This window comes from Malaclemys terrapin, chromosome 10 (assembly GCF_027887155.1).
Source record: "Malaclemys terrapin pileata isolate rMalTer1 chromosome 10, rMalTer1.hap1, whole genome shotgun sequence".
NCBI classification, from domain to species: domain Eukaryota; kingdom Metazoa; phylum Chordata; order Testudines; family Emydidae; genus Malaclemys; species Malaclemys terrapin.
In genome coordinates, this window is record NC_071514.1 from 56,125,146 (window position 1) to 56,148,522 (window position 23,377).

A 23,377-nucleotide genomic window follows, 5' to 3' on the forward strand; every position below is an offset into this window, starting at 1 on the left:
CAAGTTAATATTTGGGGGCCTGCAATATTTTGTGAACTGAAAAGGCTGTTCATGTGAGATTCAGCCAGGAAGATGATGCATTCTCCAAACCCTCTGGAAACAGGTCACCCCCAAATCCACAAACCGCTCTTGCTCACTCTGTCTGCTGCTTTTGGCATCTGTTGGGGGATGTTCTGTACTTGGTTTTTTGGATGCTGTAACACAAAGAATGTGTTTGCACTAGGAAGGTGGGGCTGAATTGAGGCAACCTAATGCCCTATGAGCACAACCACATGCTAGTGAACATTTCAATAATTAAAGCTATATTAAGGTTAAAATAGCTCAAGACAAAAGAAGATCTTGAAAAAATCAAGGTAATTCAAGGAACTAGAAAAGCAGACTTCACTGTCTAGCCAGTGGAACTTGCCAGGTGTGAGATGACTCAGACTAATCCTCCCCCATTGCCTGAGAAACAGCTAGCCCAAGAGCCTCATGGCCAGATTTTTAAAGTTGTTTAGGTCCTAGTGGGATTTTCAGACACTCCCAGGTTCCTGTCTCCCATTGATTTCAATGGGGGTTAGGAACCATGGTATTTCTGAAAATCCCACTACGTGCCTACTCTTTATCTTATGATGCTTAAACACCTTTAAAAATCTGGTTCTCTATTCTGTACAATGGACTCTTAATGACAGATGCCCTATCCATCTGTCTAGGTTCTCGTATTGTCCCCCAATACCCTAGTATCTGAGCGCCTCACAATATCTAATGTATTTATTCTCACAACACCCCTGTGATGCTAGACCATACCATTGTCCCCACGTTACAGATGAGGAACTGAAGCACAGAGAGATTAGTAGCTTGCATAAGGTCACACATGATGTCTGTGGCAGAGCCCAGAATTGCAGCCAGGTCTCCGTAGTCCCCGGCAGTGTCCTAACCACTGGGCCATTTTCCTCTACTATGTCCACATGTACTCACACCATGATAATGGCAGGGCGGTCTACCCTCCCCCTTCTCTTTGGGTAGGCTGGGTTCAGATGGGCTGGGATGTTTCCTAGAAGAGCTTGGGTTCAGCTGCTATCTTCCTGTGCTGGGAGCCTTTTTTGTGACCGTTGATCTATGATAACAGCTGTGCAGTGAACTCAGGGTCCTACAGTTAAGGAACAAATTGCTACTAGAAGAACACTTACATAGTAAACATGCATTGCCGTTGAGAAATTTTCATTTAAATATGGGGTGTATGTCTATAGATCCATTTCCAATAAAGCACTGTAATTTATTGTAATGCAAAGCATTACATTAAAGTCTTCAGCCTGCCTTCAGAATTACTAAAAAAAACAAAACCCCTGTATTCTGTCCTGTAGACGATCTAAAGTGCCTTGAACTTTGCTATCAAGTTGACCTACTAGAACTGTACACCGATTCTGTAGGTTTAAACTCCAGGGCATATTCTTATACCTGTTCCAGTAAATGTTTTCCAAAATACATGCTGTGCTGGATTCTTAAATCTTTGGTCATTGCTCTTAGCTTGAGTCCAGGAAGAGCGCTGTCAAAGTTTAATAGTTCTTCCATAGATTTTAAGGCCAGGAGAGACCTTTCCGATCATGTGAGCACAGGCCATACATTTTCACCTGGAAATTTCTGCATCAGGCCCATAACTTCTGGTATCTTTAAATCGACTGGATGTTTGTTTTCAAAAGTGATGGAGAACCCACCATCTCTCAAGGTAAATTGTTTCTAGGTAGCTTAATTACCCTCACCGTTTAAATTTATCTCTTAGATATGCCAAATAGATTAAGATTCCTAAGTCTCATTGCTAGGCACGTTTTCCAGACCTCAAATCATTTTCTGAATCCTCTCCATATTTTTAACATCCTTTTTCCAGTGTGGACACCAGAACTGGACACAGTAACCAGTAATGGTTGCATCAATGCCATGTATAGAGGTAATGCCACCTACTTATTCCTGCTCAGTAGTCACCTGCTTCTAGCAATAGATCTGCATTGTTGGGTCTAGAAGGTTATTGAGCCCTGACCTCTAGCCCCACCCCTCTAGCACCTACCAGAGTCAGATCCTTTCTGATTGCAAATGGTAGTGCTCCCTGTGGGAGTTTGTCTTCTTGGCTGCCTCAGTTGTGCTGACTCACCGAGCTTTCTCAGTTGCTTTCCAAGAAAGTCTGGGCCAAAATCTGACTACTTTGGTCAAATTAATCTCTTTTCCATAGTTACTCTTTCTTGTTGGCATTTGCACAGGAAACAGAATATTAGTTGTTTAATTGATCTCAGGGTTGGTGGCATTATGCTGAGGCCTCCAAGACTAATGTTTGTCTGAGGTTTATTTTATCCCTCAGAGTTGAGGGTGATCCAACCCTATTTTATTAGCTCTCTGTTCAAATGTGTATATAATTTTCTCCTTTTTGCTGGAAGGACCGGGACTGCAGTAGATGCTAGGGTTGCTGTGACCGCAGCATGGGGAAGGCAGGGAGTTCCTTGCTGGAATGCCTCAGTCTGTTTTGGAGCAGTGGGATTTCTTTGCCTGCTCTCACATTTGGAATAGGGACAAGTTCATCTTAGAGGGTCAGCTTGTCTACACAAAAGCTTAAGTTTGTTGCAAGCTGGGATGTAAATCTACCTCACACTAGCCTGCCATGTACTAAACATCTGTGTGGACCCTGCTGCCACACACTCTAAGTTCCCTAGTGCACTTTGATATACATCTGTTTCAAAGAGGGGTATATCAAAGTGTACTAGGGAACTTTTAGGGCATAGCAACAGGGTCCAGCTAGACCCTTAGTGCACTATGTAGACGAGCCCTAGTCCACACCAAGGGGGTGTAAATTTCTAATGCACACCAGCATGTTGCTAACTGAAAGTTCTTCAAGTTACTGTTTTTATGGGTGCTCCACCACAGGATGTGCCCACACCATTGTGCTGTCAATCAGAGATTATAGTCAGCAGTGCCTGCGGGTCCAGGCCTATGGTTCATCATCAGCACAGAGCCATTACTTATACCATGTTCTTCCCTTTTGGTTTTTCAACTGCCCCAAGAGTCTTTACAAAGCTCCTCTTTGTCATCCCAGCTCACTTATGTCAACAGAGAATAAGTTTTCCCCCTCTCTGGACGATCGGCTCCTTAAGGGTCACTCCTTCCTCAAGGTCCAGTCAGCAACCAACAAGGCCTTGTTTCATTCCCTGGACCTTCCTCTGAACATGGACATGTCCTACCCTAACACTGGTACAGCTCATACTCTTTATCAGAGTCACTCTGGACTCCTCAATTGTCAGGGCTACCTACTTGCAGACAGATTCACTACAATGACCTACCTGTGGACAGGTTCACCACAATCTCATCTCCACACTGCAGCAGAGCCCACAATCTAAAGCATACCTCCGAGAGTTCTCGACTCTCTCAGTTGGTGGAAGGACCCTCTCAAGGTCTGTGTGAAAGTTCTGTTTTTGCATCTGCCCCCTTCAAGGGTGATCACTGTAGGTGCATCCCTGCTGGCTAGGGCGGAGGCCAATCTCCAGGGCAAATGGTCTCCCCCAGGAACATCCCTCCACATCAACATTCTTGAACTCAGGGCAGTAATTCCTTCACAACATCATGGGCCTCTCAGTCAAGATAATGTTGGACAACAGAGCGGTAATGTACTAGATACATGGTCAAGGGGAAGCAAGATCTTAGTCCTTATGTACAGAATCACTAAAACTGTGGAGCTGGTACATATCCCATCTCATACACATTTCTGCGGTCTACTTGCCAGGCCTGCAAAACACTGCAGCGGATTCCCTGAGCAGGCACTTCCACCAGGACCATAAGTGGGAACTCAGTCTTTCAGAATATTTACCAGACCTGGGGCCTTCTGCAAGTGGATCTCTTTGCAACACCATCCGATGCAAAGTGCCAACACCTGTCCTTGAGGAAGGGGTATGCTTGCTACTCCATAGGGGATGCTCTCCTAGTGCTTTCCTAGTCCTATTGTGGCTGAGGCAAGTGGTGTGGTTCCTGGATCTGCTTCGCCTCTCTCTACTAACTCCTATAGGCCTTCCTCTCACAGTGGCTCTCCTGACACTGTGGGCATAACCCATCCCAATCTTTCATCTCTGCATGTCAAGGCCTGGCTCTTTGATGGTTCCTGGACAAAGAATTGGGCAGTTCTCCTGAAGTTCAGTCTGTACTCTTGAACAGCAGGAAACCTGCCATGAGAAAACTGCAGAAGTGGAGGTATTTCCACATCTGGTGTACTCATTGATCTGTATCTGCCTCTGAATTTCTCCTCATGGATGTTGTTGATTAACTGTTAGATTTAAAAACACAAGTTTGTCACTGAGCTCCGTTAGGGTTCACTGGGCAGCAATTACAGCCTTTCTTCCACCAGTGGAAGGATTTACGGGCTTTGCTTACAACAAACCCTTGAGAAACATGACTATGGTAGGGTATCTGTTTCCTCATGTCAAGGACTCCATGCCACCCTAGGATCTTCATCTGGTTCTTAGTGTTTTTAAAGAACCTTCTGTTTGAACCCATGGGTACTCTTTACTTCTCCACCTGGCCTTCAAGACTTTATTCCAGTTAGCCGTAACCTCAGCCAGAAAGGTAGGAGAGCTAGGGGCGCTCATGGCAAACCCTCTTTATACTACCTTTTACTGTGATAAGGTGATCGTAGGCCCTCATCCTTGTTTCCTGCCTCAGATCTCTTCAGAACGCCATATCAATCAGTATATTAGTCTACCAATATTTTACCCCCCACACTTCATTCCTCGAGGGATGTCCTCCATTCTCTGGAGGTGAGAAGGCCCTTGTCTTCCACCTCAACAGAGTAAGACCTTTCAGGGTTTCCAATAGGCTTTTTATCGCCTTTGTCAAGAGAATGAAGGAGCAGCCAGTTTCCATTCAGACTACTGAAGTGGGTTTCTGGGTACACTCTAGCTTGTTGCAAAGCTGCTGGAGTGCATCCCCCACCTTGAATGACTGCCCATTCCACCAGGGCCTGTTCCACCTCTTTAGCCCTTCTTAAGTTCATACTCACATTGTGGACATCTGCAGCAGCAACCTGGTCCTACAACCACACGTTTGCCAGGCACTGTGATATCTTAGTTGCTTCCAGATATGGCCTTTTGTCATGCTGTCCTCAGAACTGTGCTGGATCTGCCTCCTCAGCTCCTGCCTCTATGTTGCATTACTGCTTGGGAGTGGAGCACCCTGAGGGACAATAACTTGAAAAGGAGAAGTTACTTACCTGTATAGTAACTTGAGTACTTTGAGATGTATTGTCCCTATGGGTGCTTCGCCTCCCACCTTCTTTCCACTCTGCTGCAGAGTCTTCTGGGTTACATAGTTGAGAAGGAACTGGAGCGGCTGCAGGTCTACATCTCCCTGTATACCCTCACACTGGAGCACAAGGATGTATGGTGCATAGGCACAGACCCGTGGGCACTGCTGACTAAAATCTTTGATCAAGAGTGCATAGGCATGTGCACATCATACAGTGGAGCACCGATAAAAACAAAACAGCTCAAAGAACTCATTATTGTGCTGGTAAATAACCTCTCTTTCCTTAGTGCATGTTAATGTAGTATTGTTTGAAATGGGACTACATTAATGCGCACAAGCAGGGTCCACATAGGCCAGTTAGTGCGCAACATGCTCATGTGCATTAGAATTTACGCCCCTCTGATACAAACTAACGTAGCATGTAGTCAGGCCCTTACTGCATTAGAGGCTAGTGCAGCACAGACTCGTACCCCAGTTTACTAGAACTAACCATGGGTAGACAAGTCCGAGTCTGTCAGAGTCTCCGGGTCAGCAACAGTTCAGTAACACTGCTTAGAGTTTATGCCTTACCTATCCATGAACATACTAGCTTAGTGGCCTTAGTAGACTCTTTTGTTTTATTGGAGATGTGCAACAAAATGCATTGGAGCAGGGTTACAAGAACCCAGGGCATGTTTTCAAGTGCTCAACCAAGTGCTAAGGAGAGAACCTGCTTCTATGTTTGAGCATTTCTTTAGTTTTTATCCCCACAGGGCCTTAGAGTGCCTTGTGCATTGTCTCCTTCTTGCTTTTGAACTTTACTGTGCTCTGAGTGTTTGCCTGAAATGCTAGCTTTTTCTTTGCAGACTCAGCTCATACAGATGGTGATATGGATGCTCCAGCATCGCCTTCTCATCCAGCTCCACACATATGTCTGTTTGATGGTGCCCCCGAATGAGGAAGATTTCCGAGCTCAAGATGAAGACATGCCCTTCACTGCCAGAGTTGGAGGCAGAAGTCTAAGCACTCCCAATGCTCTCAGCTTCGGCTCCCCAAGTATGAATACACTTTCTTTTTCTACTGTAAACAAGTCTGTATTGGCTTTTAGAGATTAACATAGGCCATATCTAGAGTAGGAGAATAGGTAGTGTTATATAATGTGATAGTCAATGTGCCTTAGCTAACATGATTTTAAACAGACTTTGCAGTAAGTCTAGGTAGGGCAAGTCATATTTAACAGTGTGTTAGCTGATCAAGGTCAGCCCTGGGCTGGAGAACCAGGAATTGGTGAACATCTTGGTGGCCATTAAAGCTCTCTTATCAAATGCCTGCAGTCCATTCTAGTCACCCAGTTCTTGATCACCCTCTTCCTATCTGCTTAGTGCTGACTGTCTCTTCCCATTCATTCTGTCAAGAAGTCCTTTTATGCATCCTTCCCAAGTGACCCAGGTGTTCTTCCAGATAGACAGCTGATATCTCCATGGACGTCCATAATCGGAAACAGAATAGGGGAAGTTTTAAACAAAATGCTTGCGAGAAAACTTGTTCCAAACAGCAGTGGAATCGTTGGTTATAGGCGATGTCTTTAAGGAAAAACACACGGATACTGTGGCTGACAAATGTTTACAATTGCCAACTCCCTCTCTTCTCACTTGACTCCCCCAGCTCCTCCTATTGCCATGGTTTGAGGTCAGCTCTGGGAAAGTATTCTAACCAAAGGCAAAATGTTGTGCTGAAGTCCCAAATTGCTCAAAAGCCTTGTCAAGGAAACTGAAGTGTGTGTCTTCAGCTGCCTGTGTCCTGCGGTATTCCCAGAAGCATGTTGTTAATTATGGGGCATTCTGCAGGACATTATTTCTCTGTGTTATAGCTTTCTCTGGATTGGGATAATGGATCTTATCAAAAAGGACTTCCCTGAAGTGTTGGAGTTAAATAGGTATTAAACTTAACCCAAAGCAGAGATTTAAACAGTCTGAATAAATATAGTTTCTTAGGTTTCACTTGCATGGCCATAATCCTGGTTCTCCAGTTGTCAATAGTCATCTGGGAAAAACAAAAGGCGACAAGTGAATTTTTAGTGTGGGAGTAGGAGGAAGTTTTGAGGCCTTCTTTGTCCCTTTTTTCCCCTTTATAATGATGGATAAACTCACAATTTTTCTTTTTTGTTTGCTAGGCATCTTTGACAGTCGTATATAATTGTTGTATTTATAACTCCTCCCAGCAGGTAGTTCTGTGATTACAGCATAGCTTCCTTGGCCTTCTCTTTTGCCCGTACCTACCCCCCCAACTGCTCTACTTTTTCTCATTGTCGCTTCATGTTGTTTAAACTAGAGCTGTCTGGGAGTTTTCTGGCCAAGTTTTTCAGGGAATGTGTGGTTTCTCCAGAATAGAAATTTTCCACAGGAGAAATGTTGATTTTGTTGAAATGTTTCTATTTTCCACCAGGGAAAATCAAAACAAAATGTTTCCGCTCTGTTTAACATTAATCTCTGTGTCTGCCTAAGCCATCACAGTGCCCCATGAGAGTAGTTCACATACCTCATGTCCCCAAATCTCCTTATGGACTGGTCTCTCTGCATCATGATCATGGGAGGCTTAGTCTGGGACTTGGAAGCCTGGCCCATAGGGGAAAATGGGGGCATGAGGCACTAGCTCTGGGGTTTTCCCAATGGTAAAGAAGGAATGCAGTTCCCATTCGTAACTTCCCAATGCCAGTGCCAGCACTGTTTATTATTTGTAGTCTCGTGTATTTATTTCCCACTCCTCCACATGTTGCTGTTTCATCTTGTTTGCTATACATCACCAGTTTATAAAGCTCATTAGATATGTTGTTTCTACCTCTGTATTTAATCACGCTCATAGTCTATCAGATCATAAGAATGGCTCTACTGGGTCAGACCAATGGTCCATCTAGCCTAGTATCGTGTCTTCTGACAGTGGGGCATGCCAGGTGCTTCAGAGGAATGAACAGAACAGGGCAATTATAGATTGATCCATCCGCTGTCATCTGGTCCCAGCTTTTGTCAGTCAGAGGTGTAGGGATACCCACAGCTTGGGGTTGCGTCCTTGACCCTCTTGGCTAATAGCTATTCCTCCATGAACTTATCTCTCTTTTTAAACCTAGTTACACTTTTGGTCTTCACAACATCCCCAGGCAACAAGTTCCATAGATTGACTGTATGTTGTGTGAAGTATTTCCTTATGTTTGTTTTAAATGTGCTTCCTGTTAATTTTATCGGGTGACCCTTGGTTCTTGCGTTGTGTGAAGGAGTAAATAACACTTCGCTATTCACTTTCTCTGCACCATTCATGAGTTTGTAGACTTCTCTCATATCCCCCTTTAGATCATACTGTTATTCCCGGAAACTGAAACTTACCTCCTAGACAGCATGCCTTGGATGCATTTGCAAGGAGTCCACCATCTGGCCAGGAAATGTGCAGATAGCTGTGCAGTCCCCATTTTCAAGAAAATCCTGATGTCCCAATAATATTTTGTATGTTGCCCCAGATTACCCATCACTTGTCTGCAAACTCAACAAATTGGCCAAGAGAACCAAATTTCCTGTCCTCATCTAATTGTTTGCAGGCAGTTCCCATGTCATGTTTCCAAGCCCCCTTTCTTTGCTATACTAAGCTGATTAGTTTGCTTGGATGGAGGGGCAGAAAGAGCCTGCTAGTTTGCACTCTTCACAGCATCATATTATTTCCGAATTTACAGCCAGTAGTGATGATATGACTCTCACAAGCCCTAGTATGGATAATTCCAGTGCTGAGCTGATACCTGGTGGTGACTCGCCATTGAATAAACGGATGACTGAGAACCTGCTAGCGAGCTTGTCTGAACACGAGCGGGAAGCTATCCTCAATGTCCCTGCTGCACAGAATCCAGAGGATCTACGCATGTTTGCAAGGTAGGGAGAATGTAACCTCCTTTCTCATTTCCCCCTTTGCAATTCATCTCTGCATTAGCACTTTAGGGAGGGCGGGGTCAGGGTGCATCTTGGAAGATTAAATTTCTGGCTCTTATTCCCACGGTGACCTCTTCACCAGTGCTTGTTGGTGTCTGACACTAGCTATTGGCTGGGTTTTTAATTAGTTCCCCAAGAATATTTTGTTAATAAGCTCTGGATGTATGTAAAGGCTCTGAGGCCCTCTGATGGGCAGTGCAGTCTCAGGTCTGACTGCCCACCAGTTGTGTCTTGTTGTGTGGTTCTGAGAGTCTGTCACTCTTGAGAACACAAAATAGAATTTGCATAGCCTGAAAACAAGCTAAAGAGAGCCTCAAAGCTGAAGCCCTGGTGTGTGCATGCGCATGCTGTAGTTACAGGCCTGTTAGCATGTCCAGAGATCTGTAAGTAATGGTTTTTAAAAGCATTTGAAAATACAGTGGCATCACAGGAATTTAGCGTTCACTGGGTTTCATACTTGTGGAGAAAAGAATGGCCCAGGTGAAGTGTTACAGCTCCTCTTATATATTCTAGATCACCCAGTCACCCCCCAACTAGATCTTCCCTGGCATGTCTAGCTAGGAGAGTAGTACTCAAGTATCCCAAAGAGACCACTGTGGGAATAAAATAATTGCTTTCTGTGCTGTAGAGTTCTCTGCAACTGGACCATTGCAGATCATGGATGTTTTGTAGGGAATTCCTGAATCCTGCAGATGTAGTTACTGTCCTGCAGTAAAGTATGCCTCTGCCGCTCCTTTTGTGTGTAACCCTTCTGCCCATCTAAGTTGGCAGCAACAAGGGCCAGGTTCTGTATCTAGGGGTTCCGTTTCAATAACGCAATGCAAAACCGGCTCGAGCCCCCACCCAGTGACCTGGGACAATTACATACCACCCCCTGGGTGCCTCTAAGAGGCAATACTTCCCCTCTCGCAAGCACGGAGTTTGAGTGTAGCAGAAAATGTTTAATAACATGAGGTAAACGACATCAGCATTAAATTGGAAAAACACCACAAACAGGGTTCATAACACAAACCATGAGTAAAAAAACCTACCCCAGCAAATTGGGCTGTGTCCTTTCCCTTCGGGGTTCTTGAGTCCAGCAACCCAAAAATCACCCAGAGTCTCCAAAGTCTCTTGGGTCCAGCAATCACCCAAAGTCCCAAAAGTCCAACAAACCCCCAAGTCTCAATCCCTGGTCAGTGCAGCCCCAGAGCAAAGCGGGGGGGGGAGGGAGGCACGCAGGGTGTTAAAGGGCACCTTACGTGATCCGAGGCTGGCTGGCCGGCCATCTCTCCGTGGGGTTCCGCCACAGCCTTCACCACGAGCCAGTCCACTTCCTGCCGTCCCACGAACTGCTCCGCTCTATAAGCTGCTCTGCTCACCGACCTGTGAGCCGCTCCAGCCGTCCCCACAAACAGCTCCACTCGCCGTTCCTTGGGCCGCTCCAACCGGCCCGGCAAGGCTCCGCACTGCTCACTGCTCCTCCAGTTGTCCCCACAAATTGCTCCACCAGCTGCTTAGCAGTATAGCTTCAGGCTCCCCCACTAGTCAACACAGCACTCAGTGATCTCAGCTCTTAATAACTTTAGCTCTTTTGTGATTTCAGCTCTTAGTGATTTCAGCTCATAGTAGGGGAGCCCATGTGCTGGTGCACCATTGGCCCAAAGTAAATTCAGCTCAGCAGCCTGTAACTAGACTCCTAATAGAATCAAAGTTAGCTCTGACATTCAACAGTGGAGAGAGGAGATGGTGCAATTGGTGTATCAAGCCCTCAGAGGGGGCCCATACCATCAGATGCAAATACCTGTCCCCACCCTCTCTCCATTCACTGGGTTTTGTAACCCATGTCCCTTGTCAAGCAAGTGCTACTTAGGTAGTGGTGAAGGACTCACTCAATCCTTCTGTCATACAACAGTTCCACTGGCCTTGAGTCACAGAATCAGGGTAACAAAACTTTATTCTTCCTGCCCCAATAACAGAGAAACTGGGGATCCCACACCAGCCAAAGTAACCACTTTCAGTTGCTGTTGTTTCATGCCAGGCGAGTGGGTGTGCCTATGCAAACAAGATCACCCCCTGGAGTTCTTTTCCACACTCGCCATAATTCACCACCAGATGTCAGGGTAGAGCTCATCCTGACTCTGCTTACGTGTGTAACTGGGAGATGGCAGCATCCCACTGATTTAGAGGATGTGGATTCTCTGAGATGTCCACTCAGATGGAAATATCATGACCATTTGAGAACTCTGTCCCCATCCGTGGCTAGGTGTCCGCAAAACCTACGCAAAAAAAAAAAAAAATCGAGTGTCTTCTGATAGAATACTTTTTTGAAAATTCTGTGAAATTGGGTCTGGACTATTATTGTTCTGCTCTGATTAAATAAAGCTCCTTAACCTATCATCCATCTAGAACCCTTTTGGCCTGCTGAACTGGTCTTGTGGGGGGACAGCTCTTTGATAGCTCATGATTTGCAGATGCCAAAAGCAATTTTGGTTTCTTCAGGAAGTCAGAGGGTGCGACTAACAGGTCACGCAGATGTTTGAGGAGGAGGAGAGTTTGGTTATATTTCAGTTTGCTTGTACATCAGATTCCTTAGCAAAGCAATCGATAGCAGTAAATGGAGTTTCCATTTTTCCTTCCATTATCAATATGGGCAGAAACACACAATTTAATATCCCAGAATAACCACTCCTAAATCATTGCTGAGGAGATGAGAAGGTACAACAGAGACATACTTTCTTGACTGTCTGGATGCTGAAGTGTTAAAATATGACTTGTCTTGCAGAATGATCACAACTGTCATGTGATTTACTGATTACACACCATCAGTGAGTCTGTAAATGACATCACTCAGAGTTCTTTGTTGTTCAATTCCCCTCTTCCAATTGCAAATCAGGAGACCAAAATAATCATTATGTGATTCCCTGTGCACAATTCTGTACCCACCACTGAGTACATAAATATAGGACATCAGAGAGAAGCTGAGGCAGTGAGCAAAGCGATACTTCCGTTTACTCCACACATGCTTCCTCTTTCAGGGGTCTTGGATCAGCTCTGCTTTTCACTTAACTTTTAACTGTGGGTGGTGTATGATGATGAATCTCATGCTGTGGGAAATAGAACTCTGCTGTATTTGTCAGTATCTCAGCATGAGCTCCTACTGTAACTGCATAGTTAGTTGCATACCAAATGTACTGTAGTTAGTAGCATACTAAATGTACTGTAACTGCCCTCCTGAGAATAGTTCAGTGTGCAAACAAAGAGAGTGCCTATTTTTAGAAGAGCAATAAATTGTGGTCCTGATCAATTTTCCTATGACAATTGTCTCTGAACTACTTGCTGCTCTCTGCTTAATACATCACAGAACTTGTGCCTGTCTGTTACTATGCACAGCCAGTACTTGGATTTCTCTAGTGAAGGCAGACACCTTAAACAGAATGTGGAATAACCTAGCTTGGCAGAGGTTAGCCACATGGACGTTGGATGGGGATTAAGATCCAAATTCTTTTCCTAAGTATTGAGTGGGTGAGAGATGGAAGGTTATTCCAAGAGTAAAGTTCAGATACAGAGGAGCTTTTTTTGAGCTAGGTTTGTAATGTATTAGGGACAAACATTCTTTCCTTGAACATCAGGTAGTGCTTTCTAAGGGCATGGCTACACTTGCAGATGTAGAGCGCTGTGAGTTAAACCCACCTTCAGAGAGCGCAGTAGGGAAAGCGCTGCAGTTTGTCCACACTGACAGCTGCTTGCGCACTGGCGTGGCCACATTTGCGGCACTTGCAGCGGCATTGGGAGCGGTGCATTTATGGGCAGCTATCCCAGCATGCAAGTGACTGCAACGTGCTTTTCAAATGGGGGGAGGTGGAGTGTGACAGGGAGTGTGTTGTATGTATGTGGGGGGAGAGAGCATGTCAGCATGCTATCTTTTAAATTCAGACAGCAGCAGACCCCACATTCCTCCCTGCCTCTCTCTCTCAGCATTCCACACTAATGGCTTGCATTCCGGCTGTCAGAAACAGAGCTTTGAAAGGGCATTTCCGCATTCCTACAGGAGTTCAAAACAATGACAAGAGTGGCCACTTGACTTACGGGGATTATGGGACGTTTCCGGAGGCCGATCAGAATGCACCTCATTCACACTGACGCCCGTGCGTTGTAGCCAAGGCGCAGCAAACGTTATTCCTCTCGCCGAGGTGAAGTACCAGCAGCGCTGTAGCTGCAGAGACAGAGCGCTCTACGTGTCTTGCCAGTGTGGATGGGGAGTGAGCTAGGGCATCCGGGGCTCCTTATTGTGCTGTAACTCGCAAGTATAGCCAAGCCCTAAGCCAGATTAATGCTTTACTGTCAGTTCACTGCCTCTAGCAAGCCACTTGGCAGAGTCATTTCCAAGAATTTGCTCCCTAGAATGGAGAGATGAGGAGAGGAGGTGGAAGCCTTTTTGCTATTCTGTAGTCCCGTTCTATTATTTATACACCACCATCAATGTACAGCTGCTTAGAGACAAAAGACAAGATGGCTGCCCCAGGAACTTGGAGCCTAGGTTCTATATGAGGTCCATAAATGTACTCCGTGCTTTACAAAGCCAGGACAGGAGGGTCTTGTCTGCATTGAGTTTTAGGCCATGAATGTAGCTGCACTGGTACAAACCCCTGTGTGCTGCACTGATGGAACCTGTGCTGTGGACTGGTGCAGCATTGCCTGCTTTCAAACTGGATTATGCTGCACTGGTGCAAGTTGCTGATTACTCTGGTGCACTGACTGCACTAGGAGTTTGCATCCGAGCAAGACAGAGCTGATGCCGGTGGGCAAAGGAAAGTACTTTTGAAGAGCTTGCAGCCATAGTGCAGTCTCCATTGGTTGAAGATACACACCCACAATTGGTCAATTCAGTCCATAGTCTAGGAGTACTCTTGGATTCCTCACTAATGCTGAACTCTCACGTGGCAGCATCCACTAGCAACGCTTTCTACCATTTCCGTTTGACCGGCAACTCTGTCCCACCCTGCCAAACAAAGACCTGGCCTCAGTTATTCATGTTGTCTTCACCTCTCTACTGGATTACAACAATGCAGTATACCTGTACACGAAGCCTTCAGCACTTAAGAAACTCTAGTTTAGAATGTTGCAACACGTCTCCTCAGCAACACAAGGTACCGTGAACATAGGAGACCTGTCCTCCATTCCTTGCACTGCTTCCCATAGAATTTCTATCAAGTTCAATGTCTTGGTCCTTATCTTCAAAGCTCTCTGTGGCCTGGGTCTAGTGTGTCTAAAACACCATCTAAAGCTCTGGGATGAAGACCCGGTCAACAACTCAGTTCCTCTGGCACAATGGTAAGAGTGAAACTTGTCTGTACAGGAGACAGTCTTCTTCAGGGGTGGTCCGAGACTGTGGAATAAACTCCCCCAGGAACTAAGGATAATCACAAACCTCATCATGTTCTGCTCCATTTCTTTGATCTTGCCTTCTGTAATATAAACACATAGCTACCTTACCAAAACAAGACACTCCACTGCATACTGTTCTCCCCCTGGGGAGAGGGTGAAAAAACAAACATGACAGATGTGTAGCTACGTTGCTGAATGCACTACTAGAAGGCATTCAGATACTCCATTTAATCACTTTCCTCTTCTCCAGGAGAGGCTGCAACATGCTTTAGCAGGTGTGAGCTGTCGGCAGGCACGTGTATAGGAATCTGAGAGTTTTAGGCTCTGAATGTGTGTGGATAACACTAGGAGTGCTACGTACTTACATATGGAAATAAAGAACAGTGAGGAAATTTAAAATAGAATCTACAGTAGAATCTGAGCTTTGCAGGGTAGATGAGGGCAGCAAAAAAGGAGAACGACTAACTAAATATCAGTACCTTTCTGAGAATTTAAGCCAGGAAGGACCATTATCGTAATCTGGTCTGACTTCTTACGCAACAAGCCAGAATTTCAACCAGTGATTCCTACATGAACCCCAGAATTTACTGTTGAGCTAGAGCATATCTTTTGGAAAGAGTCTTGATTTAAAAAACATCAAGTGATGGAGAATCCATCACATCCTTTGGTAATTTGTTTCAATAGCTAGTTACCCTCATTGCTAAAAATTCACACCTTGTATCCAGTTTGAATTTGTGTAGCTTCAGCTTCCCGCCATTGGATCTTGTTCTGCCTTTTTTTGGCTAGAATAGAGTCCTCTAGTTTCAGAAATCTTCTTGCTGAGTAAGTACTTATAGGGTATGTCTACACTATGAAATTAGGTCGATTTTATAGAAGTCAATTGTGTATGTCCACACTAAGCGCATTAAGTCGGCGGAGTGCGTTCTCAATACCATGGCTAGCATTGACTCACGGAGCAGTGCACTGTGGGTAGCTATCCTACAGTTCCCGCAGTCTCTGCTGCCCTTTGGAATTCTGGGTTAAGCTCCCAATGCCTGATGGGGCAAAAACATGTTGCGGGTGGTTTTGGGTACATGTCGTCAATCTCCCCTCCCTTCCTTCGTGAAAGCAACGGTAGACAATCGTTTCGCGCCTTTTTTCTTGGGTTACCTGTGCAGATGCCATAGCACGGCAAGCATGCAGTCCGCTCAGCTCACCGCTGCTGTTTGTGAGCATTGTAAACACCTTGCACATTATACTGCAGTATGTGCAAAACTGGCTAGGAGACGCCAGCATGAGGACAATTGTGAGGAGGACATGGACACAGACATTCCTGAAAGCACTGGCTGTGGCAATTGGGACATCATGGTGGCAGTGGGGCAGGTTGGTATAGTGGAACGCCGATTCTGGGACCAGCAAACAAGCACAGGCTGGTGGGACCGCATAGTGTTGCAGGTATGGGATGATTCCCAGTGGCTGCGAAACTTTCACATGTGTAAAGCCACTCTCCTGAAACTTTTTGAGTTGCTTTTCCCCACCTTGAAGTGCAGGAATACCAAGATGAGAGCTGCCCTGACAGTTGAGAAGCAAGTGGCGAGAGCCCTGTGGAAGCTTGCAGCACCTGACTGCTACCGGTCAGTCAGGAATCAATTTGGAGTGGGCAAATCTACTGTGAGGGCTGCTATGATCCAAGTAGCCAATGCAGTCACTGACCTTCTGCTATCAAGGGTAGTTACTCTGGGAAATGTGCAGGTCATAGTGGATGGCTTTGCTGCCGTGGGATTCCCTAACTGTGGTGGGGTGATAGACAGAACGCATATCCCTATCTTGGCACTGGACCACCTTGCCAACCAGTACATAAACCGCAAGGGGTACTTCTCAATGGTGCTGCAAGCACTGATGGATCACAAGGGACATTTCACCGACATCAGTGTGGGATGGCCAGGAAAGGTGCATGACACTCGCATCTTTAGGCACTCCGGACTGTTCGAGTAGCTGCAAGAAGGGACTTACTACTTCGTCGAGTGATGGATCATGTGTATTCCACAATAGGTGTGCATGCTCGCCATGTGCACTGGTGCTGGAAGTTTTTCCCCTAGCAGTACCCGTAGGGGGGAGCGCCCCCCGCAACCCCTGGAGTGGCGCCTGCCTGGGGTGGTATAAAGGGATCTGCGCACTCCCCCCACCCTCAGTTCCTTCTTGCCGCCAGTGAAGGTGCGTCGGAACTGCTCTGCTCCAGCGTTGCTGTAGTTTGTCCCCAGAACTGTTCGTTCGTTCAGTGTTAGTACCTGTAGTTCGTTAGCTGTTTAGTTAGTCAGTGAGCCCAGGCCAGGGCATGCCCTGCGCCCCGGGGTTTAAGTCGTGCGGCTCTTGCAGGCATTCTGTGCCAAGAAGTGACCCGCACACGGACTGTTTGCGGTGCTTGGGAGAAACCCATATCAGTGAAAGGTGCAAGATTTGCAAGTTGTTTAAGCCTCGGACCAAAAGAGAAAGGGACACAGACTGGCTAACCTAGTGAGGAGGGCTTTAAACTAGGTTCGACGGGGACAGGTGAGCAAAGCCTACAGGTAAGTTGGGAACATGGAGACCTGGGAGATGGGTCGGAAACGAGAGAGAGTGTGGGCTATATTGGCAGAGAGAAAGGAGGGTCAGGACAAAACTGGGAGGAAAGATCAAACCAGTATCTTAGATGCCTATATACAAATGCGAGAAGTTTGGGCAATAAGCAGGAAGAACCTGAAGTGCTAATAAATAAATACAACTATGACATTGTTGGCATCACTGAAACTTGGTGGGATAATGCACATGATTGGAATGTTGGTGTGGATGGGTACAGCTTGCTCAGGAAGGATAGACAGGGGAAAAAGGGAGGAGGTATTAAAAATGTACACACTTAGGCCTGGTCCACACTAACCCCCCACTTCGGACTAAGGCACGCAAATTCAGCTACGTTAATAACGTAGCTGAATTCGAAGTACCTTAGTCCAAACTTACCGCGGGTCCAGACGTGGCAGGCAGGCTCCCCCGTCGATGCCGCGTACTCCTCTCGCTGAGCTGGAGTACAGGCGTCGACGGCAAGCACTTCCGGGATCGATTTATCGCGTCTAGACAAGATGCGATAAATCAATCCCAGAAGATTGATCGCTTACATCCGGACCAGGAAGTAAGTATAGGCGTACCCTTGGACTGAGGTAGAGATGGACATAGGAGATGGAAGTGTTGAGAGTCTCTGGGTTAGGCTAAAAGGGGTAAAAAAACAAGAGTGATGTCATGCTAGGAGTCTACTACAGGCCACCTAACCAGGTGGAAGAGGTGGATGAGGCTTTTTTTAAACAACTAACAAAATCATCCAAAGCCCAAGATTTGGTGCTGATGGACTTCAACTATCCGGATATATGTTGGGAAAATAACACAGCGGGGCACAGACTATCCAACAAATTATTGGACTGCATTGCAGACAACTTTTTATTTCAGAAGGTTGAAAAAGCTACTGGGGGGAAGCTGTTCTAGACTTGATTTTAACAAATAGGGAGAATTCTCGTTGAGAATTTGAAAGTAGAAGGCAGCTTGGGTGAAAGTGGTCATGAAATCATAGAGTTTGCAATTCTAAGGAAGGGTAGAAAGGAGAACAGCAAAATAGAGACAATGGATTTCAGGAAGGCAGATTTTGGTAAGCTCAGAGAGCTGATAGGTAAGGTCCCATGGGAATCAAGACTGAGGGGAAAAACAACTGAGGAGAGTTGGCAGTTTTTCAAAGGGACACTATTAAGGGCCCAAAAGCAAGCTATTCTGCTGGTTAGGAAAGATAGAAAATGTGGCAAAAGACCACCTTGGCTTAACCAAGCACTGCTCCCCTTCCACGGGGCATGCCAAGAGGGCCAAGAAGACTCCCTCTTTGCAGCAGCACAGAGGGAAATCTGGGACAGAGGCTAGGCCCATGTCGGGCAGTCCTTGATCCCCACCAGGCCCCAGGCCTCTCCAGATGTCCGGATGCCTTCCATGCCTGAAGCCCTCCAGGCGGCCCAGGACGTCCTGTCCAGGCCAGTGCCTGGAGCGCTGCTGATGTTGGCCCCGCATTCCAGAGGCAAGCCGCCGCTGGGATCTCTGCAGCCGCCTCCAGCCCAGTCTTGGTCAAGGGAACGTTCCCGACGCCAATTGCCGCCCAGTGACCATTCAGGGCAGAGTCCAGGTGGATCGCACTCAACGCCGACCAGACTGTCTGGCTGGGTTCCGGCCAGCTGGGACTCGCAGTACCGCTCGTCCTCAAGGAGTGAACATTGATGGGACCGTGGCAGGCATCACCGTCGGTCCTCATCTCGGAGAAGGTACCGCAGTCGGTCATAGCATGATCATCGATGCCATTCCTGCTCGGACTCCCGCTCCAAATCTCCGTCAAGACATCGCAGCGCCAGGCGTCTGACCATCGTGGGTCCGCCCGTCGAGGCCGTTCGCGGAGCAGCTATTACCGTCGGTACCAGTCCGCCACGTCGAGATCACGGTCCTGTGGCCGTCGTAGATCCAGGCACCGCCACTCCTCCCAGTCCAGGGACGGCAGCGGATTGTATGCCAGCCGGGTCTCCATCCACAGCCGTCCTTCGATGGGCCAGGCCAGCCAACCCAGACAGCCGGTCCTGCCGGTGCCACAGCAGGTGCAGTGGCACCGAGGGTCATGGCCGGCTGAATGGTACCAGTGGGCACCCTGGCCTCCGGCGCAGCCCCCGGTGGGAACTCGCTTGGTGGCCGGAGTTTCGGAAGCACCGTCGGCCTCCCAATCCAGACCCCCGAGAAAGGAGTCAGTGGGGCGTACGTCCTCGGCACCGTGCCTGGAGTCCAACCAGGTGGTGGACCCGCCAGTGCCGGCTGACACCCAGAGCACCGGCCTCTTTGCCCCGCCCAGAGGAGGCGATTGCGGCCCTGCCCCCCTCCGTCCTGCAGGAGGACTCTCACCAAGAACTTTTAAAGAGGGTGGCAGCAGAGGAGATGGAGGAGCCCTCGGACTCCCTGTTTAACATGTCCTCATCTGCACCGGGAAGGGTGGCCTTGCCTTTCCACAAAGGGGTGGCTAAGATTTCAAATGCCCTGTGGCAAACACCAGCCTCATTAGCCCCCATCTCTAAAAAGGCTGAATGTAAGTACTTTGTACCCACTAAAGGGCATGAGTACTTGTATACCCACCCAGCAGCCGATTTTGAGCAGCCAGACACCAGGGCGATTAAAAGAGCACAGCTAGGCGCGCTGCGCATCAGAGAGGCTTTGAAAACCAGTTTCATGACTGGCCAGTTGTGTGTGTTTCTCCTTGATGCAAACCTGCCCCCTTTGTTGATTTTAATCCCCTGTAAGCCAACCACCCTCCCCCCTTCGAAATAAAGAACTACTGTTTTGAAACCATGCATTCTTTCTTTATTAATTTAGGAAAAAAAAAAAAGAGATAAAGGACAAGGTAGCCTGGATGGGGTAGGGGAGGAGGGAAGGACAAGGTCACATTGCTTATTGTAGCAACACTACAAATCAAAACTGTTTGAATGACAGCCTTCTGTTGCTTGGGCCATCCCCTGGAGTTGAGTGGCTGGGTGCCCGGAGCCTCTCCCGCCCCCTCCACCCCCAGCATTGCCTCCTGCCTCTTCTCATCGTGCTCACTTAATGCTTTCCTGGCCTCTGCCACTGCTGCCTCCATGCATTCAGCTGTGCCCTATTAGTGCGGGAGGACTGCATGAGCTTGGAAAACATGTAATCGCGAGTGTGTTTTTTTTTTTTCCGCCTTCTAATCTGCAATAATCTCAGGGACGGAAATGACAGGGGGTGGCGTAGAAACATTTCCTCCTGCAGGGGGATAAAAAGGGAGAGTAAAATTTAAGATGATACATTTCTTAGAACAGAAGGGAGATTCTTTCACAGTGAAGCAATTTAAAGCAGACAGTACATGTGCTTGAAGTACAAGGTCGCATTTTGCCTTTTATATTGAGTGCCTGCCGGTATGGTGACACATCACACACAGCTGGGCAACAGAATTTGGTTTCCAGGCAGCCATGATAAGATAAAGGATACGCGGGGTTGGCTTCTTCTGCCTTCATAACATGTGGGAATGGTTTCAAACTGCAGCGCCCTCCTTTCCCATAGCAACCAATGCAGATTGGGTTTGCCATTTAAAAGGAGGGGCTGAAGTTTTCGGGTGGATATGCAGCACACACCTCCCCACTGCGTGGCTATTCTCTGGGATGATCCCTTCACCTCTCCCCCCACCGCATGGCTATTCTCGAGGATGATTCCTTTTAGCCAAGTGCAAACAGTCCACCATGAACGGGGTCCTTTTACTGTTCCTTACAAAAATTCCCCTATTTCAACCAGGTTACCATCAATGATATCACGCTCCTGAGGCTAACACAGAAAGATATAGACCGAATGTTGCTTGAATGCGACCAAAACCCAGGACCATTTGCTGCCATGCTTTGTGCTGCAATGATTCCAGACTACTTGCTACTGGCTTGGCGTGGTAAAGTGTCCTACCGTGGAGGATGAAATAGGGCACCCCTCCCCAGAAACCTTCTGCAAAAGCTTTCAGAGTGCCTCCAGGAGAGCTTCAAGGAGATGTCCCTGGAGGATTCCCACTCCATCCCCAGACACATTAACAGACTTTTCGAGTAGCTGTACTGGCCACGAATGCGTCCCAGTTCTTCAGGGCAAATCAAACATTAAACACAATTGCTTTTAAACCCTGTACTGTAGTTACAAATGTGCACTCACCAGTGGTGCCTTCTCCAGCTTCAAGGTCGGGGATCCTGCTTTGGGAGGGTATTGGCTCCAGGGTGATGAAAAGGTCCTGGCTGCAGGGGAGAACGGATTCACCGTTTGCCTGCTGCGCATTCTCCTCCTCCTCCTCCACAAAATCCTCCGCCCTGTTGCGTGAGACTACCCCTTTGCAGATAGTGGTGGGGTACTGGTAAGGTCCCCCCTAGAATGCCATGCAGCTGATCATAGAAGCGGCATGTATGGGTCTCTGACCTGGAGCAATTGTCTTTTGGTAGGCTTGCCTGAGCGCCTTAACTTTCATGCAGCACTGCTGTGTCTCCCTGTTGTAGCCTCTGTCCACCATGCCCTGTGCGATTTTTAGCATTTCTTCTTTTTGATTGGAGTTCAGCCTGCACAGATTCTTCTCCCCATACAGCAATCAGATCCAGTGTTTCCTGTTCGGTCCATGCTAGAGCTCATTTGCGATTCTGGGGGAACTGCATGGTCACCTGTGCTGCTGAGCTCGCCACGCTGACCAAACAGGAAATAAAATTCAAAATTTCCCAGGGCTTTTCCTGTGTATCTAGCTAGTGCATCGGAACTGAAAGTGCTGTCCAGAGCGGTCACATTGGAGCACTCTGAGAGAGCCCCCAGAGGCCAATACCGTCGAATTGCATCTGCACTACCCCAAATTTGACCCAGCAAGGTTGATTTTAGCGCTACTCCCCTCGCCAGGGGAGGAGTAAAGCAGTTGATTTTAAGAGCCCTTTAGGTCGATGGAACGGGGTTGGTTGTGTAAACGCATTGCTTATAAAATTGACCTAACGCGACTAAATTTGACCTAACCTCGTAGTGTAGACCAGGGCTTAGACTGTGATCTAGTCACTTCTTTTCCCCCCCTCTTTGGCAAGCTAAACAAATAGACAGACCTGCGGGTGGCTATATTACAACAGAAAAACTTCAAAAACAGACTCCAAAGAGAGACTGCAGAGCTAGAATTGATATGCAAACTAGACACAATCAACTCCGGTTTGAATAAGGACTGGGAATGGCTGAGCCATTACAAACGTTGACTCTATCTCCCCTTGTAAGTACTCTCACACTTCTTATCACACTGTCTGTACTCGGCTAGCTTGATTATCACTTCAAAAGTTTTTTTTTTTTTTTTTTTTCTTTCTCTTAATTAATTGGCCTCTCAGAGTTGGTAAGACAACTCCCACCTGTTTATGCTCTCTGTATGTGTGTATATATATCTCCTCATTATATGTTCCATTCTATATGCATCCGAAGAAGTGGGCTGTAGTCCACGAAAGCTTATGCTCTAATAAATTTGTTAGTCTCTAAGGTGCCACAAGTACTCCTGTTCTTCTTTTTGCGGATACAGACTAACACGGCTGTTACTCTGAAACTTGTCATTATGCAAGGCACTGCATTTAGCCGTATGGAATGGAAATCCATCAACCTCATGAAAAAACTCGCACAGATACAGACAGACATCATCTTCCTTTCCAAATGCAAGCAGATGGACATCATACCAAAAGGACTAAAGGTAAAAAATCCATTACAATCTACATATCACACAGACTATGCTGAGAGACTGTGTCACACACTCTCAAAGAAACTGCGAAACCACCTGATCAGCATCCTATACAGCAAACAGGGAAAGATTAAGAATGAGCTCTCAGAACTGGATACTCTCATAAGAAACCAACCGTCCACACAAACTTCCTCATGGATAGACTTTACAAAAACTAGGCAAGCCATTTACAAGACAAACTTTGCCTCTCTACAAAGGAAAAAGGACACTAAACTATCTAAACTGCTACATGCCACAAGCAGCCACAACAGTAGTTCCCTTAACCCACCCAGCAATATTGTTAATCTTTCCAGCTATACTCTTAGCCCAGCAGAAGAGTCTGTCCTATCTCGGGGCCTCTCCTTTTGTCCCTCCAGACCCATGAATATGATACAGTTCTGCGGTGACCTAGAATCCTACTTTCGACGTCTCCGACTCAAAGAATATTTCCAACATACCTCTGAACAGCATACTAACCCACAGAATCCTCCCTACCAGCACTACAAAAAAAAGGATTCTGCATGGACTC

The 23,377-nt window shown here is 46.9% G+C and overlaps 1 protein-coding gene across 6 annotated transcripts in view; it reads left to right on the forward strand.

The window, feature by feature from the left end:
- Nucleotides 1-23,377, forward strand: part of NPRL3 (NPR3 like, GATOR1 complex subunit) — a 121,247-nt gene that overhangs the window by 86,995 nt on the left and 10,875 nt on the right. For all 6 annotated transcript variants that reach the window (XM_054042203.1, XM_054042202.1, XM_054042204.1 and 3 more), the window contains 2 exons: nt 6,099-6,288; nt 8,951-9,143. In XM_054042203.1, coding sequence (XP_053898178.1) covers nt 6,099-6,288; nt 8,951-9,143 — 383 coding nt within the window. The remainder of the gene's footprint in view (nt 1-6,098; nt 6,289-8,950; nt 9,144-23,377) is intronic.